This window comes from Tupaia chinensis, unplaced genomic scaffold (genome assembly GCF_000334495.1).
Source record: "Tupaia chinensis unplaced genomic scaffold, TupChi_1.0 Scaffold139696_1, whole genome shotgun sequence".
NCBI classification, from domain to species: domain Eukaryota; kingdom Metazoa; phylum Chordata; class Mammalia; order Scandentia; family Tupaiidae; genus Tupaia; species Tupaia belangeri.
In genome coordinates, this window is record NW_006199577.1 from 665,850 (window position 1) to 683,290 (window position 17,441).

The following is a 17,441-nucleotide window of genomic DNA, read 5'->3' on the forward strand; positions in this document are numbered from 1 at the left end:
TGAGGATCCCAGGGTCCAGATGGGAGCTAAGCTTACATCCCTACTTAGAGGGAAGTAATGTGATGCAGTGCCCCACTTTCAAGGAGAATGAATGAGCAGGGGTAAAAGGGAGCTGAACTCCCACACTAACAGATCTACATTGAGGTAATGGTCTACTTTGCTGAGGTAGTATGGGCAGGGTCCAGTGGGAAGGCATAAAAACATCCATTCCTTACACTACATCTCAACAAAGGGGCTGCCTGATAAAAAACAATAATTTAAGATGTACCTAAGACACAAACTCTCCCAATAAGATAGATAAAATGTCTACGATACAATAAAAAAATTACTTATCATATCAAAAACCAGGACTGTCATAACTTGAAAGAGAAAAGATGATCAACAAATGCTAAAAGTGGGAAGTATCAATGTTAAAATTACCTAAAACAAATTTTAAAGCAACCATCAAAAAATTAAATAAATAAAAAGCTCAAAGAATTTTGAATTCGCTTGAAACAAATAAAAAACAGAAAATCAGCAAAGAAATAGAACTTATAAAGAACAAACAATGGAAAATATGAACTGAAAAATAAAATAACTGAAATAACAAGGTCACGGGACATGTATGATGTAATAGTGAAGTTAACAGAGGATAGAATCAGTGACCTTGAAGACAAATCAATAGAACTGACAAAAACAAAGAGAAAATAGGCAGAAACAAATGAAAAAAAGTCTCAAGAACCTAGAAGACAATAATAGAGATAACCTTTGTATAAGATTTCCAAAAGAGAGGAAAGACAGAAGGAGACCCAAAAAGTATTCAGAAAAACAAAAGTTGAGGGGCTAGCAGGTGGCATGGTGGTTAAGGTGCTGGATTCTCACATTGCTGACCATAGTTCAAGTCCTAGAACTAGCAGCTTGAAAACCACGCTGGGCATGTGTGCCCAAAATCCCATAGTCATCCACCCCAGGGGGTGATTTCTCACTCTCTGTATTTCTCACTGTTTCTGTTTCTCTCCAGTGAGTGCACATGCCCTGTGGCAAAAACAAACAAAGAATCTCTAATTCTCCAAATTTGGCAAAGGTATAAACCTACAGACTCAAGAATCTAAACAAACCACAGAAAGAATAACTCAAAGAAATCTATGCTAAGATACATATAACTAGGTTTCTGAAAACTAAGACAAAGAAAGCAACCAGAGAAACAAATGCATTACTTAAAAGGGAACACCAATTTGAATCACAGCAGGTTTCTCATCTGAAAAAGTAGAAGCTGGAAGGAAGAATGCTGGACTTCTACATGGCTGACCACAGTTCCAGGCTTGGACCTGGTGGCTTACTTTCTCACTTTCCCTCTCTCTGTTTCTCTCTCCAATGAGCACATATGCCCTGTAGCAAATAAAAACTAATAATAATGATAAATAAAATTAAATAAATATCTATTTTTTAAAAATGTGTCAACAATGACCTCTATATCTAGTGAAGACATTCTTTGGAAATGATTGGGAAATAAAGATATTCTTTATTAAGATAATTATTGCAGCAAACCTACCCCTGAAGATTAGCTAAAGAGAAAGGAAATGAAGGGACCAGCAATTAGCGTAATGGCTATGTTGCTGGATTCCCATGTAGCCGAACATGGTTCGAGTCCCAGACCCAATGGCTTAAATCTCACGCCGGGCGTGTGTACGTGTGTGCCCAAGATCCCGAGAGGAGAATGGAGGAGAAGGGATTGCGGCGTGGCCATCCCCCTGGTGGTGATTTCTTACTTTCTGTCTCTCTGGCAAACGCATATGCTTTATAGCAAAAATCCCCACCAAAAACAAAAAAGAATAAATAATAAATAATATAATAAAAGAAAAAAATATTCATTGACTATAAGCCAGGAATTATTCTAGGTTCTTGGGATACATCAATAAATAAAAGTCTCTACCTTCATAGATTTAAGTGAATTACATGCTATTTGGGACCAGCAGTTGGCATAATGGCTATGTCATTAAGATTCCCATGTAGTCAACTGTGGTTCGAGTCCCGGTCCTGGTGGCTTAAACTCAAGCTGGGCACGTGTGTGAGTGTGCCCATCCCTCCTGGGGGTGATTTCTCACTTTCTGTCTTTCTGTTTCTGTCTTTCTGGTGAGCACATGTGCCCTATAGCAAAAATCTCTCCAAAAAAAAAAGCTGACAACAACAAAGAAAAAAAAATAGGCAGAAACAAATGAAAAAAGTCTCAAGAACCTAGACTACAATAATAAAAAAGATAACATTTGTATAAGAGTTTCCAAAAGAGAGGAAAGACAGAAGGAGACCCAAAAAGTATTCAGAAAAACAAAAGTTGAGGGGCTAGCAGGTGGCATGGTGGTTAAGGTGCTGGATTCTCACATTGCTGACCATAGTTCAAGTCCTAGACCTAGCAGCTTGAAAACCACGCTGGGCATGTGTGCCCAAAATCCCATAGTCATCCACCCCAGGGGGTGATTTCTCACTCTCTGTATTTCTCACTGTTTCTGTTTCTCTCTAGTGAGTGCACATGCCCTGTGGCAAAAACAAACAAAGAATCTCTAATTCTCCAAATTTGGCAAAGGTATAAACCTACAGACTCAAGAATCTAAACAAACCACAGAAAGAATAACTCAAAGAAATCTATGCTAAGATACATATAACTAGGTTTCTGAAAACTAAGACAAAGAAAGCAACCAGAGAAAAAAATGCATTACTTAAAAGGGAACACCAATTTGAATCACAGCAGGTTTCTCATCTGAAAACGTAGAAGCTGGAAGGAAGAATGCTGGACTTCTACATGGCTGACCACAGTTCCAGGCTTGGACCTGGTGGCTTACTTTCTCACTTTCCCTCTCTCTGTTTCTCTCTCCAATGAGCACATATGCCCTGTAGCAAATAAAAACTAATAATAATGATAAATAAAATTAAATAAATATCTATTTTTTAAAAATGTGTCAACAATGACCTCTATATCTAGTGAAGACATTCTTTGGAAATGATTGGGAAATAAAGATATTCTTTATTAAGATAATTATTGCAGCAAACCTACCCCTGAAGATTAGCTAAAGAGAAAGGAAATGAAGGGACCAGCAATTAGCGTAATGGCTATGTTGCTGGATTCCCATGTAGCCGAACATGGTTCGAGTCCCAGACCCAATGGCTTAAATCTCACGCCGGGCGTGTGTACGTGTGTGCCCAAGATCCCGAGAGGAGAATGGAGGAGAAGGGATTGCGGCGTGGCCATCCCCCTGGTGGTGATTTCTTACTTTCTGTCTCTCTGGCAAACGCATATGCTTTATCGGATTGCAGCCGCCTTAAAGAAAAACCCCTTTAAAAAAAAAAAAAGAGAAAGGAAATGAAAACACAAGGCTTGGAACATCACAAAAAGGAAAGAAAAAACTTCAAAATGGGTAAGAAGAAGGGCAAATATAATATTCTACTTCTCATGAATTTCTTAAATCATATCATGTGGGGTTATAATTTTTGTTTCAGTCATCAGAGTATGTAGGACACAGCTAAAGCAATCCTGAAAGGCATATTTATAGCACTAATGCTTACATTAGAAAAGAAAGAGTCTTGGGCCAGTCTGTGGCATGGTGGTTAAGGAGGCTGGCTTTCACATGGTGGACCACACAGTTTGAGTCCCAGACACGGTGGCTTGAAAACACACTGGGCACATATGTGTGCATGCCAAAAATCCCAAAGGAAGAAGAAATGGAGATGAGATTGTGGTGTAACAATTCCCCTTACAGTGGTACTTTCTCACTGTCTCTGGGGAGCACACACCCTCTGTCAACCGGATAATAAAAGAAAGGAAGAAAGGTATTGAATCAATAGTTCTTAATACCTCGATAAAGTAGAAAAAAGTAAAATGAACCCAATACAACCAGAAGGACAAAAAGCATAAGAATTAAATTGGAAACAAGAAAACTGAGAGTATCAATAAAACGAAGCTGAGTATTTGGGAAAAGGTTGTAAAACTGACAGAAGATGGGCCAGGTCCATGGCTGGTAGTTGGGCAGCCAGATCCCACGTGGCTGACCATGCAGTTTGAGTACCAGATCTGGAACTTGAGAAACATACCGGGCATGCATGCACTTAAGCCCAAAATCTGTAAAGGAAGAAGAAATGAAAGGGAAGGGACTGAAGCATCCCATGGGGGATACTTTCTCACTTTCCTTCTGTCTCTCAGCCTCTTTCTGCATGTCTAGAAGAGTACATGCCCTCTAGAAAAAATAATTAATTAATTAATTAATTAATTAAAGATAAAAGACACAAGCCACCAATATCAAACAAGAATATGTCTGAAGTTATTGAAGGGATAATAAGGGAAAACAATTCATATGAACATCTTCATGTTTATAAATTTGACAGAAAAAAATGGACTAATTCCTTGAAAAGCACACACTACAAAAACTCATCAAAAATAGAATATTTAATTTGAATAGTTCTAGCACCATTAAAGAATTTGAATCATAATTTAAAAGCTCCTATAATATAAATAGGAAAGCTCAGAGGTTTCACTGGAGAATTCTGACAAAGATTAATAAATTAACATTAATTTTACATAATTTTTCTAGAAACAGAAGAGAATACTTCCCAGATCATTTCACAAGTTGTGTCTCTTCACAATCAAGATGATGTATAGTGGCTTAATGTATAAATAATAATAAAAAGAAATCAGAGACAAAACAATAACAAAAAAACCCCTGCAAACCAGTATCTCTCATGAGCTTGGATAAAACATCCTCAAACAAAATATAATAAAACAAATTTTAAAATATATAAAAATTATAGGTTTATTTCATTTATACAGTCCTGATCAGATATCTGAAATATGTAATTGAGATATAAAAAAAATCTTATAAGTTCATATCAATTGAGACCAAAAAATACTTGACACAATTATGTCCAATAGATCTTTTTTTTTTTTAGAGGTTTTGGTATAGAGCGCTCGCCAGACAGACAGAGAGAGACAGAGAGACAGAAAGCGAGAAATCACCCCCCAGGGGGGATGGCCACGTCGCAATCCCTTCTTCTCCGTTCTCTTCTCGGGATCTTGGGCACGCACGCACATGCGCCCAGTGTGAGTTTTAAGCCACTGGGTCCGGGACACAAACCTCAGCCGACTATGTGTGAGTCCAGCAACATAGCCATTATGCTAACTGCTGGTTCCCTCCAATTGCTTTTTGACAAAAGAGCAAAAATCCAGTGGAGAAAGATGGCCTTTCAACAAATGATGTTGGAAAAATTGGGCAATCATAGAGAAAAATAAACTAACCTCAAACCTCATAAAAATCAACTCAAAACAGATAATGAGCAATACTGCAAAATGTAAAACTTTTAGGGAAAAATGAAAAACCAGAAGATAATCTTTGGGATCTAGGGCTAGACAACAAACTCTTATAACTGACCTGTAAGAATGATCTATTAAAAGAAAAACAGATAAATTACACTTCATCAATTTAAAATTTTTGTTAAAAAAGTTTTTGTTCAGCAAAAAGATTCTGTTAAGAGGATGAAAAGACAAGTTACAGAGTTAGAGAATATATTTATAAACCACATATCTGACAAATGACTGGTAACTAGACTATAACAAATCCTGAAAAGTAAAATCTCCTGGGGTCAGTAGGTAGCACGCTGGTTAAGGTGCTGAACTCTCACATGGCCGATCATGATTTGAGTCCCAGGCCTGGCAGCTTTCTCTCTCTCTCTCTCTCTCTCTCTCTTACTATCTCTCTCTCTCTTTCCAGTGAGCACATGTGCCCTATAGCAAATTAAATAAATAAATAATAATAATAAATAAAATTAAATGAGTATTTCTTTTAAAAAAAGTAAAATCCCCAAATAATCTAAATGGAAACTAGACAAAAGATATGAACAGACAATTCACCAAACAGTATATATTGATGGCAAATGAACACATGAGATGTTTGACAGCATTAATAACCAGAAAAAAATGGAAAAGAAAATCACAAAGTGATATCACGTCACATCAGAAAGGCTAAATTAAAAAATAGTGACAACATCGAATCCTGGCAAGAATGCAGACAAACTATGTCCTTCATATATTGCTGGGGGACATGTAAAATGGCACTGTAACTCTGTAAATGAACTTGGCAGTTTCTTAAAAAACTCAACATGTAACTTCCATACACCCAACAACTGTACTCCTAAGAACTTATACCAGACATGTGAGATTCATATTCACACAAAAAAACTATATACAAATGTTCATACTAGCTTTATTTGTAATAGCAAAAAACAAAATCTGGAAATATCTTAGAAGTCCATCAACAGGTGAATGGTTAAATGAACCATAGTATATCTACAATATTGCTGAGAAATAAAAATGAACAAACCAGTGAGGCATATAATAAACCAGGTGGATCCCAAAGAATTATGCTGAAGGAAAAAGCCAATCCCAAAGGTCACATACACATGATTCTATACATAAAACTTTCTTGAAATGTCAAGATTACAGAAATGGAGAACAGAAATTTTGCCCAGCGTCAGGGAAAGGATGGAAAGTAGATGAAATATTTAGACATTCAGATAGTGGGTCTGAATATAAGATAGTAAGAAGATAAATCTTTGTAGTGATACAACTATCCTGTATCATTTTTAAAAATTTATTTCTTCTGAGAGAGAGAGATCGATTGAGAAAGAGAGAAAGCGAGAGAGAGAGAGGCATCCCCTACAAGGTTCTCACATGTGACCCTCTCCAAGCCTCAACCAGTCAGGATAATGGGCATGCACATGCACACCTGGTATGCAATGAGAGGCTGCAGGACACAAACCCATATGGTCTTAGCATTATGAAGCATTCTGTATCTTGACTATATCAATATCAATATCCTGGTGTGATACTGTACTATAGTACAGCAAGATGTTATCACTGGGGAAAATGAAATAAAGACATACAGGATGTTTTGTATTATTTCTTATGAGCACATGTGAATCTATAATTAACAAAAAAAATCTATAATCACAAAATAAAAAATCTAATTTAAAAAAAAAAAAGAACAAATGAGGTCAGCAGGTAGTATGGTGGTTAAGGTTCTGGACTCCCGCATGGCCAACGATGGCTTGAATCCTGAACTGAAAATCATGATGGGAGCATGTGCCTCCATGTCCAAAATCATGAGAGGAAAATGGAGGAGAATGGATTGTGGCATAGCCATCCTTACTGGGGAGTGATTTTTCACTTTCCCTTTCTCTGACTTTCTCTGGTGAATGTATGTGCCTCGTGGCAAAAACCTAGAAGAAAAAGAGCAAATATTAGAGAGGAGCATATTATGTGATCCATTATAGTGGATCACATAGTGATCCACCTGCAGTCCTAGTCAACCAGGACCACAAAGGTACTTGTGTGTTCCTGGTGTGTACAAGGAGACCATGGAAGACAAACCTGGGACCTTCCCCTCCTGGTTTCACCATTGTGGAACACTGCATTACCACTGTGCCACCACAGTTGGCCTGAATTTTAATACTGTCTTAACCATTAGCAAGTGTGTGACACAGGCTCTATGTGCTCCAGTTTTCTCATCATCATGAGAATAGAAATAGTGCCACCTCAGGGGACCAGCAGTTAGCATAATGGCTATGTCACTGGACTACCATGTAGTCGACCGCGGTTCACATCCTGGACCCGGGGGCTTAAAACTCACGCCGGGCGTGTGTGCATGCGTGCCCAAGATCCCGAGAGGAGAATGGAGGAGAAGGGATTGCGGCGTGGCCATCCCCCCTGGGGGGGTGATTTCTCGCTTTCTGTCTCTATGTCTCTCTCTGTCTGTCTGGCGAGCGCACATGCCCTATAGCAAAAACCTCTCCAAAAAAAAAAGAAAGAAAGAAAAGAAAAGAAATAGTGCCACCTCAGAAGGTTATTGTGAGAATTAAATGATATAATGTTTGGAAACAATTGTCAGCTTGCTAACATACTGTAATTGTATAACAAATAGCAGCTATTGTCAGTAATGACAGTAATATATTTGTATTTAGAAGGCAAAGGTGTGTTGGTTGTTTCATTTCCTAAGCTACAGATATGTTTCTCTAGCGAGTTAATCCCTCAACTGAGTCATTTATCTAACTTTCTAATACTATTCTAAAAACTATTATAAGTAAATTATGCCTTTTATATGATAAATAAAACTAAACATGCCAATTTTCAAATAAATAGGCTTACTTAACAGTCGAAGTAAAAGGTACAGAAATAACTCTGCCTGGAAAGGTGCTATTAATCCCAGTTGATGTCAGCGATTCCAGATTCAGGGTAAAGTCACTGCTGATGGTAGTAGTGGTGTTGGTGGTGACAGTGGTGGTGGTAGTCGTCGAAGTAGTAGCTATAAAATAAAATGAATAATATCAGTAAGAAATGATAAACTTATTTCATTTAAGCTTTGATCATTTAAGTTTTCATTTAAGACTATACAGGCACATTTTAAAATGTGAATTTATACTCAACTCAGTTGGAATATGAAGTAATAACAGCAAGACAAGTATCTGGATTAATCTTCTTGCTGAAAACTAAAAAAATCCCAGAAAAGGAGGAATCCACTGGGATTTTTTTAGGATTGCATAGTGGTTAGAATGCTGGACTTCAATGTGGTTGAGTACAGTTTGTGTCTCAGACCTGGTGGCTTGGGACTCGGGCCAGGCACAGGCACATGTGCGTGCATGTCCAGGGTCCTGGGAGGAGAGTGGAGGAGAAGGGATTGTGGCATGGTCAACTCTCCTAAGGCGTGATTTCTTGTTTTCTGTCTCTCTGGAGAGCACACACATCCTATAGCAAAAAAACTCAAAAAAATAAAAATCCTAGATAAACTTGTGTGGAAATAAAACTGATAATTTCCTACACACATTAAAGAAAAAGCTCAGGCACAGATAACCTGGCTGGTAAATTGTACAAAACTTTCAAGGAAAAACAGTTTTAATTTATACAAAATGTCTGTATCTTTATATACTTATATGACCATATCTGTGTAATTACTTTCTGGAAATAAAACTGCTAGATCAGGATCAGCAGGTGGCATAGTGGTTGAGGTGCTGGACTCCCACATGGCTGACCATGGTTCGAGTCCCAGACCTGGCAGCTTGAAACTCATGCCAGGTGTATGTATGTGCACGCTCCAAATCCCAAGAGGAGAATGGAGGGAAAGGGACTGCAGAATGGCCGTCCCCTCTGGGGAGTGATTTCCCACTTTTTCTCTCTCTTTCACTCTCTGTGCTTGTCTAGTGCACATATCTTGTAGCAAAATCTCTCTTAAAAAAAAGAAGAAGAACAAACTGTTAGATCAAAGAGGTCAGCATACTCTAAATTTTTAATATATCTTGCCAAATTGCCCTAACGTAAATAATTTTGCCAATCTACATTCCTCTGAATAAAAGAAGGTTGTCTGTTTCTTTACATCATAACCAATAGTAGGCATACATATTGTTCTGGATATTTAAATTGTTATATTTTCATATAGTGGAATACAACATAATGTTTACTGTTACGTAAAATTGTTAGCTAATAATTGTCCATATTTATGGAGTGTGGTGTGCTATTTCAACATATGTATAAATGTTAGGCGTACATTTTTGCCAACCTAATAAGCAAACTTTGCCTCTAAAATTTTTTCCTATAGCCTATATCTCTCTGTTGCACTTCTGTTAGAATGCCTTGCCCTCTATAGATGAAAGGTATACTTCAAGGTATAGCACCAATTCTTTATTTTCCCTGTGAACCACCTACTTCTCTCCTACTTACTGCTTTCTTTTGGTTTTCTGAACCTTTATAGCACGCTTGATTATTACTATATACAGAGCACTTAAAAAACAATGTATGGAAAACTGTGGCTGTAGGGCCCAAGTATATTTTATTTTCTTCATCTTGGTTCTCCGTGTTTTCAAATGTTCTCACAATTAATAAATGCTGTGTCTGTAACAAGAATTTGTTTATACCATCTGTACAATTATTCGTTTTATCTTAGTCTTGCTTTCTTAATTAGCAATATTTTCAGGTTAATAGCTTACAGCTATGTAAATATTTTTAATTACAGTGTCTGCCACATTCACTGACTATTCTGAGGGAGACTGGCCTACCACATTCCGCCCTGAGAGAACAGGCTCAGGCACCTGTTCTTTATTCCAGGTAACTCTGTCCTTTGCTCCTGGTTCACAGTTGCCTGGACCAGGGCTGGGCATCTAAAGTATGGGAAGCAATTCTACCTGATACTAGCAGGTTATGTGAGGGTCTGGCACAAAAAGCTCTAGCTCAATGGGGAAAAGAATCTAGCTAAATAGGGTCAGAATCTCATTTTTAAAAATATAGCAATATGGAAAGAATCAGACTCTAAGCAGAAATTGGGAAATATTTCCAAAAGTATGGAAAGAATTGAATGCTAGTCAGAGGGAATTGAAAGGACTGAGGGAAAAAGGAAAAAAGGTAGAAATAAGGGGTTTTGAGTAAGTAAAAACTGAGAATAAGGCAAGACAAGATGACAGAAAAAGAGCTAAGAAAACCAAAGGGAAGTTTTAGATGAAGAAAACAAAAGAATAATCAGTGAACCGTTAATGTGATATTTGATTTAGGAGGTCTCTAAAACTGCCTTAAGAACCATTCATAAGTTCCAGTTTCCTTGAGGCAACAGCACTAGAACAAAATCTGTATTAGATTTCCATAAGATTCCATTTCCCTTTTGGCCATAGGATACTTACAATAATTACCCATTCTTTATGTTAGCCTTTGGGAGGGTAAAATCATCACTACGAGAAAGATCATGCCTAATCACACAGTACCCTTGGGGTCTATCAGTTAGAATGACAGATTGAATGCTACTAGGTTGTCAGAAAAGTCATGACACATTTTTTTCCATGTTTTTCTATTCAAAATGCATCATGACTTTTCCGACAACCCAATATGTGGCATTCTTTATGTCCATATGTCATCATTTTCTCTATCTAAGGAAAGAAATCTTATCTAAAAGAAAATCCTTCAACTGAAATGCTAAAAATTGATACGATCAATAGACCTCCTTTATTTCACTTACAAAACACTTAAATATTACAATCAAAAAAGAAAGAAAATTCTTTTTTAAAAAAAGAGTCCTTCGTACAAAGAGCATATCTTTACAGAAAGCTGATCTTCTAATAAAGAAATCTGTATGTCCTGATATGAACAGATGTCCAAAGATGTATACTTAAGAGGAAACAGCAAATTCTAGGACTGTGTGTGTAAATGTGTGAGTAGGTATTTACAAACATACAGTAGAAACTAATTTTTGTAGAAAAAATTAATTTGATGCATGCTTGTATATGCTTAGCAAAAAGACTGAAAAGATAAACAGTCAAACATACAACAAAACACTTCCTCAAAGATGTTGAATGATTTCTTAATGCCTGTCAGCATTAAGGAATAAAGGAATTTCAGAAGTATGATCATTTTAACCTTTTTAATGCAGCATTTATTTTAATCTAACCTTTTTATTATTTATTTTATTATTTATTTATTTATTTTAATTTTAACCTTTTTATGCAACATTTAATTCTTTGCTTTTTATGCTATTTTTAAAGGCATGAATCAGTTTAGCACATTCAAATAACAGTATTCCTTTTTTAAAAAATTTTGTCAAAGGGCATGTGTACTTGCCAGAGAGAAACATAAAGAGGGAAAATTAGAAAGCACTTCACATGGAGAATGGTCACACTGTAATCCATCTCCTCCATTTATCCCTCCTTTTGTGATTTTGGGCATGCATGCACATGCTCCTGGTGTGATTCTCAAATTGCTGGTTACAGAAACTTGAACCACATGGTTGGCCATGTGAGATACAGCCACCCCAACCTCCATGCTATGGGCTGGCCCCAAATACTAATATTTCATTTAATACCAAATGAAGTTATGGATCTGAGAGTAAAAGTTCTATTATACTCTCATTTTACAAATGAAAATGTCAGTCTAAACCACTTAATATAGTCAATTCTATATTATGTATGTATTGAGCGGTTGGATCTATTGCTGAGTGAAGTAAGCCAGGCTATGAAAGAAAGATATTGTATGTATCCACTCAATATATACCAACTATCTGCACTCTATGGCAGAGAGCGAAAAATTGGAGGACATAAAAGCAGTGAAGGTACTTAACGAGAAAATTCATGATGCATTTTTGCATAGAAAAATATGTCATGACTTTTCTGATGACCCAATGGTAGAAGAGAGAAGCTCAGTTCTATAAACAATATAAAATAACTGCATACCTAATTTGGATTTACATTTAAATAATCTTATTCTGGTCATCTTAAAAATCATTCTATAAAATGGTGGAAATATCCTTTAAAAGAAACTATTGGGGCTGGTAGGTGGCAAGGATGTTAGGGCCACTGGACTCCCACATGGCCGACCATGGTTTGAGTCCTGGGCCCGGTGGCTTGCTTTTTCACTTTTCTTTCTCTCTCTCATGAAATTAAAATAAGCAAACAAACAAATAAAGTTAAATAAAATAATCCTTTAAAAAAACATAATCTATTATCGAATTTTCCTATTCCATCCCTGATCAACAACTCTCTGTCTTACTTCATGCTGGGAATGCACATCAGTACCTTCTTAGAATCATAGGAAAAAAATAAGACTGATGAAAATTAAGTTTCTCATTAAACTTGCTGATTTTACCTAAGGCAGAGAATAATCCCAAAAGTTTACAAATCTACTGATACAGACACTTGAAAGCTGCTCTGCAAGGCTAGTTTGTGCAGTGATATATCTAAGCAAGAAAATACACTTGGGGAGAAGAAAAGGCAATTGGGGGAAAATACAACTCTGGGTTGGGGTGTCAGATTGAAACATCCTGATGAAGAGGAAGACAAATACATAAGTTGATGGTTAAGAGAAGGATGCTAAGGGATGAGGTTGTGGCAAGGGTACTAGTTCGAGGAAGGAATTTGAGACTTAGATAGGGAAGGTTATGACAGTCACCAAAGAGCATGTGATCCATGACTGAAAGAAGCAATTCTTTTTTCCAGTATTTTATGAAAATTATAGTTACGGTTTTAGAAATGTGATAACTTGTAAAGTGCTCATGGCATACCTATCACAACTCTCATAGATTAACCAGTTAGCCTAATAATACACAGCAGAAACTCAGTAAGTGCTGGTCACAGAAGGAGGACATAAAGAGGTGGTATACATCCCTGTTTAAAAAGAATTATTCTAAGTTTCAAATGGACTGAATTTTAGTTTATGCCAGGTTTGGAGAAAGATTCATTTCACCCTCCAAGTAAGCTTTTTAAAGTAAATAAAAACAAGACTTCCCTAAAATGGCAGATGGTAAGTTTAAGTAGCATATGATCCCCAACCACCCAGCTCTTAATAGCTTTAGGTAGTAGGTAATCAAGTTTTCTTCTGCCTACAACTGCTCCCTCCTATATGGCAGAAACAAATTTAGGTTAGACATGGGGAAACTTCTATAATCAATTTTAGGAGTCAAAACTTAAAATTTGACTTTTAGAGAAAAAATATATATCAACCTTAAAACATTACATCAGTTAAACAGTATGATCAATAACAAAAATTCTTAACTTTATAGGCTGACAAGTGTTTGATAGCAGTTTTAACTGTAGTCACCTTAAAGAAATAATGTCATTAACATCAATTGTCTCAATCTATACTTTGATAATCATCTACATTGGTGTACTTTTTGGATACTCTGATGAGATAGCCAAAACCCATGTAGATAGCCCAGAGGCTATAAAAGTATGTATGACCTATTTACTTCTTGTTATATAGTACATTTCAAGTGAGTATAACAACACAGTCCAATAATTTAAAAATCTTACTAGATGGAGTAGAAGCTGCTCCACCCACTCCAGGGAATTCTAGTCCAAATCCCAAAGTTACATTATCAAAGGTTCTAGCCGAAGTCGTTGGGACACCAACTGCAGAGAACAACATAATATTAACTGTTACCTTTTTAAATAAAAATTGTGAGGAATTTACATAGAGAATTTTTTTCATCTGAAAAGTCCTTTAGCAATTTTGGGTTAAACTTCAGAAAATCATGGTCCCATTTATATGAGATGTCCAGGAAAAAGCAAATCTAAGCAAACAGAAGATAGATTCATCATTATCTGAGGCTGAAGGATCTTATTAGGAGGATGGAAATATTCTAAAATTAGATGTAGTGAGGTTATACAATTTGGTTAGTTACCTAAAAATCACTGACTTAAAACAAGCTAACTTTATGAAATATAAGGTATAACTTATTAAAATTAATTAAAAGACATCGTGGTCCAGATTTCCTATCATTTCAAAGACAAAAACACCAGGTACAGGAAGGGTAATAAAAAAACCTGTCAAAGATCAGAGGGCAAGTTGTTGATTGAACATGGAATTAATTCAATAATTTTAACTCCAAACCTCAGATGCGGTCATATTTGTTAAATCTGCTGTAGCTGAGGATATTCCTGCCATACAAGAAAAGGATTTCAGAATCATAGTCATGTCTACTGGGTAGAAAATACTCATGTGGTACCACAAATTTTAACTAACGTTTACCTACATCAGCTGCACCACAGGATGGGGATATTACACCGCTATTCATGCACAATTAACTATCAGCATTTCCTGGCAAGTTTTATTCCCAGGAACAGTAACAATCTTGCTACCACACAGCTCTGGAGAGACCATTTTACAGCTGGAATTATAATACAACAAAGTTTCATGATGAGCACTGTGAAGAAGATAGCTCAAAAGCAGTCAGTTTATAAGGATCTATAAGAAAGAATTGCTTAAGACATATACACAATTAGATATTTTCAGCATTTGATAATACTTTACCAATAGAATATATGTAACAAAGAAGTTAAGGTTATAGGATAATTAGTGTCCCACTTCTCAGCTCAAAGCATCCAGCTGTTCCAGAGGAGAGGTCAAGGGACATCACACACTGTCAATTAGAACCCCAAGTATAGCTGGTTCTTTGTCACGTTCCCCTTCTGACAGGTAAAGTGTAAGGACCACAGACTTGGTTTATATAGAAGAATATAATATAGCAAGGCTCCAGTATTTATTTCCCATGTTATCTTAATCATATGGATAGTAAGGACTTCTTTGCAGACGTACTTGGCAAAACTCCCACTCTCCCTATTCTTAATAGCTACAAGTTATTTCAAAATATCTTAATATTGGGAACCAGCAGTTAGCGTAATGGCTATGTCGCTGGACTCCCACGTAGTCAACCGCGGTTCATGTCCCGGACCCGGTGGCTTAAAACTCACACCGGGCGCATGTGCGTGCGTGCCCAAGATCCCGAGAGGAGAATGGAGGAGAAGGGATTGCGGCGTGACCATCCCCCCTGGGGGGTGATTTCTCGCTTTCTGTCTCTATGTCTCTCTCTGTCTGTCTGGTGAGCGCACGCGCCCTACAGTGAAAATCTCTCCAAAAAAAAAAAATCTTAATATTAACACATTATATGCTTAAAGTTATCATTGTAAGCTGTAATAACCAATGTTAATAAATAAGTAAATGCATACATACATACATAAACTTTGGCCAGCCATGGTAGTGTAGCTGTAACACAATGCACTGTGATGGTGAGATCATACAGGGAAGTCCTAGCTGAGGTTGAGGTTAGGATCACAGAATGAAGATACTATTACTTCTCTCTCTCTGTCTCCCTCTCTCGTGGAAGAAATAAGTAAATAAAATTAAAAAAAATTCACAGCTAAAAATTCACAGTCCATGACAAATTGGCCTTTCCCCCCTGTCTCCCTTAGGGAGCGTATACTTGCCGGTGTGTGTGTGTGTGGGGGTGGAGAGAGAGAGGGAGAGAGAGAGAGAGAAAGAAAGAACATGAGAAATCACCTCTCAGGGGGATGGCTACACCACAATCCCTTCTCCACCATTCTCTTCCTGAGATCTTGGGCATGCATGCACACATGTCTGGAGTGATTTTGAAGCCAATGGGTCTAGGACTCTAACCACAGTCAGCTATAGGTATGTAACTGCACCCCCATCCACTGGTCCCGATAACTGGCCTCTTAAGCAAAGCTGTTACTGATAACAAGTGATACATAGGTTCATGCATAATGATAATTGATTAGATAGAGGATATCCATAGTTTATATTGGCAAATTGAGTTAAATAGCCTCATGGGAAATAACAGGGTTTTTTTGAAAAAGTAACTTACATGAGAATCCAGTGGCAGCAGTCAGGGTAGAAGCATTTGCTATTGAGTTAGACAGCATGGTGCTTGAATTTGTTGTAGTGTCAAGAGAAGATGTTCGAGCCAAACCTAAAAATCAAAGTAAAAGGCAAAAATATGTCATAAAAACAAATACGTAGGGGTCTAACCAGGTGGCATGGTGGTTAAGGTGGCTGAATCAAATATATCTAACTATGGGGTTTGAGTCCCAGACTCAGCAACTTGGGAGACACGCCAGGTGCCTGTGCATATCTGCCCAAAATCCATAGAGTAAAATGGAGAAGGGGCTGCAGTGTCACCATACCACTGGGGAGTGATTTCTCATTTTCTCTTGCACTCTCTCTCTCTCTCTCTCTCTCTCTCTCTCTCAGATGAGTGCACACGTAATATGCAAACAAAAAAATACTGTAAAAGGCTAACAATTAAGACATAGTAAAAACCTGATTTTAAAAATAGTTCATCAGTACTGCTTAGTATAGTCAGCCCTCTAGCACCATCATAACTAACAAACAATTCTACTTCACTGAAAAAGCCAATACAAAGGAGGAGGATCCACTTCCAAAACTGTGTGGCATAATAAGTCCTACGGAGAAGAGTGCAGGGGTGGGTGTCATGGAGAAATGTTAGTTAACAATATAAAATTACAGTTAGATATGAGAAACAAGTTCTACTGCTATATAGCACAGAAATGTAGCTATAATGAACAATAATTTATTGAATATTCAGAATAGTTAAAAATAGAATTTTGAATGTCCCCTATAAAAGTAATAACAAATGTTTCAAATGATGGATAGCTAATTACCCTGATTTGATCATTACATATTGTAGTCATATACTGTAAAATTGCACTATACTCCACAGATACACACAATTATGTGTCAATTAAAAATAAGTAATTTGGGGGAGCCAGCAGGTGGTGTGGTGGTTGGGGTGCTGAATTCACATATGGCTGGCTGTGGTTTGAATCCCAGAACTGGTGGTTTGAAACTGATGCAGGGCATATGTGTATGTGTGCCCAAAATTCCAAAAGGAGGAATGGAGGAGAGGGTATTGTGGCATGGTCTTTCCCTTAGGGCATGATTTCTTGTTTTCTCTCTATCTCTCTGGTGAGCACACGTGGCCTACAGCAAAAATCTCTCTTAAAAAAAAATAATGAATTAGTTTTTAAAAAAGCCTGTGGATCTATTCCCTAGTGAAACATCTGTAACTAGGAAAAAAGTATTTTCTTTTTTTAAAAAAGAGGTTTTTGCGGGAACCAGCAGTTAGCGTAATGGCTGTCGC

The 17,441-nt window shown here is 37.1% G+C and overlaps 1 protein-coding gene across 1 annotated transcript in view; it reads right to left on the reverse strand.

Annotated features, from left to right (window-relative positions):
* Positions 1-17,441, reverse strand: part of NUP62CL (nucleoporin 62 C-terminal like) — a 111,023-nt gene that overhangs the window by 33,647 nt on the left and 59,935 nt on the right. Inside the window, exons 2-4 of the mRNA XM_027765756.1 lie at positions 16,146-16,250; positions 13,795-13,893; positions 8,165-8,321 (exon numbers count right to left, since the gene is read on the reverse strand). Coding sequence (XP_027621557.1) covers positions 8,165-8,321; positions 13,795-13,893; positions 16,146-16,203 — 314 coding nt within the window. The 5' untranslated portion in view covers positions 16,204-16,250. The remainder of the gene's footprint in view (positions 1-8,164; positions 8,322-13,794; positions 13,894-16,145; positions 16,251-17,441) is intronic.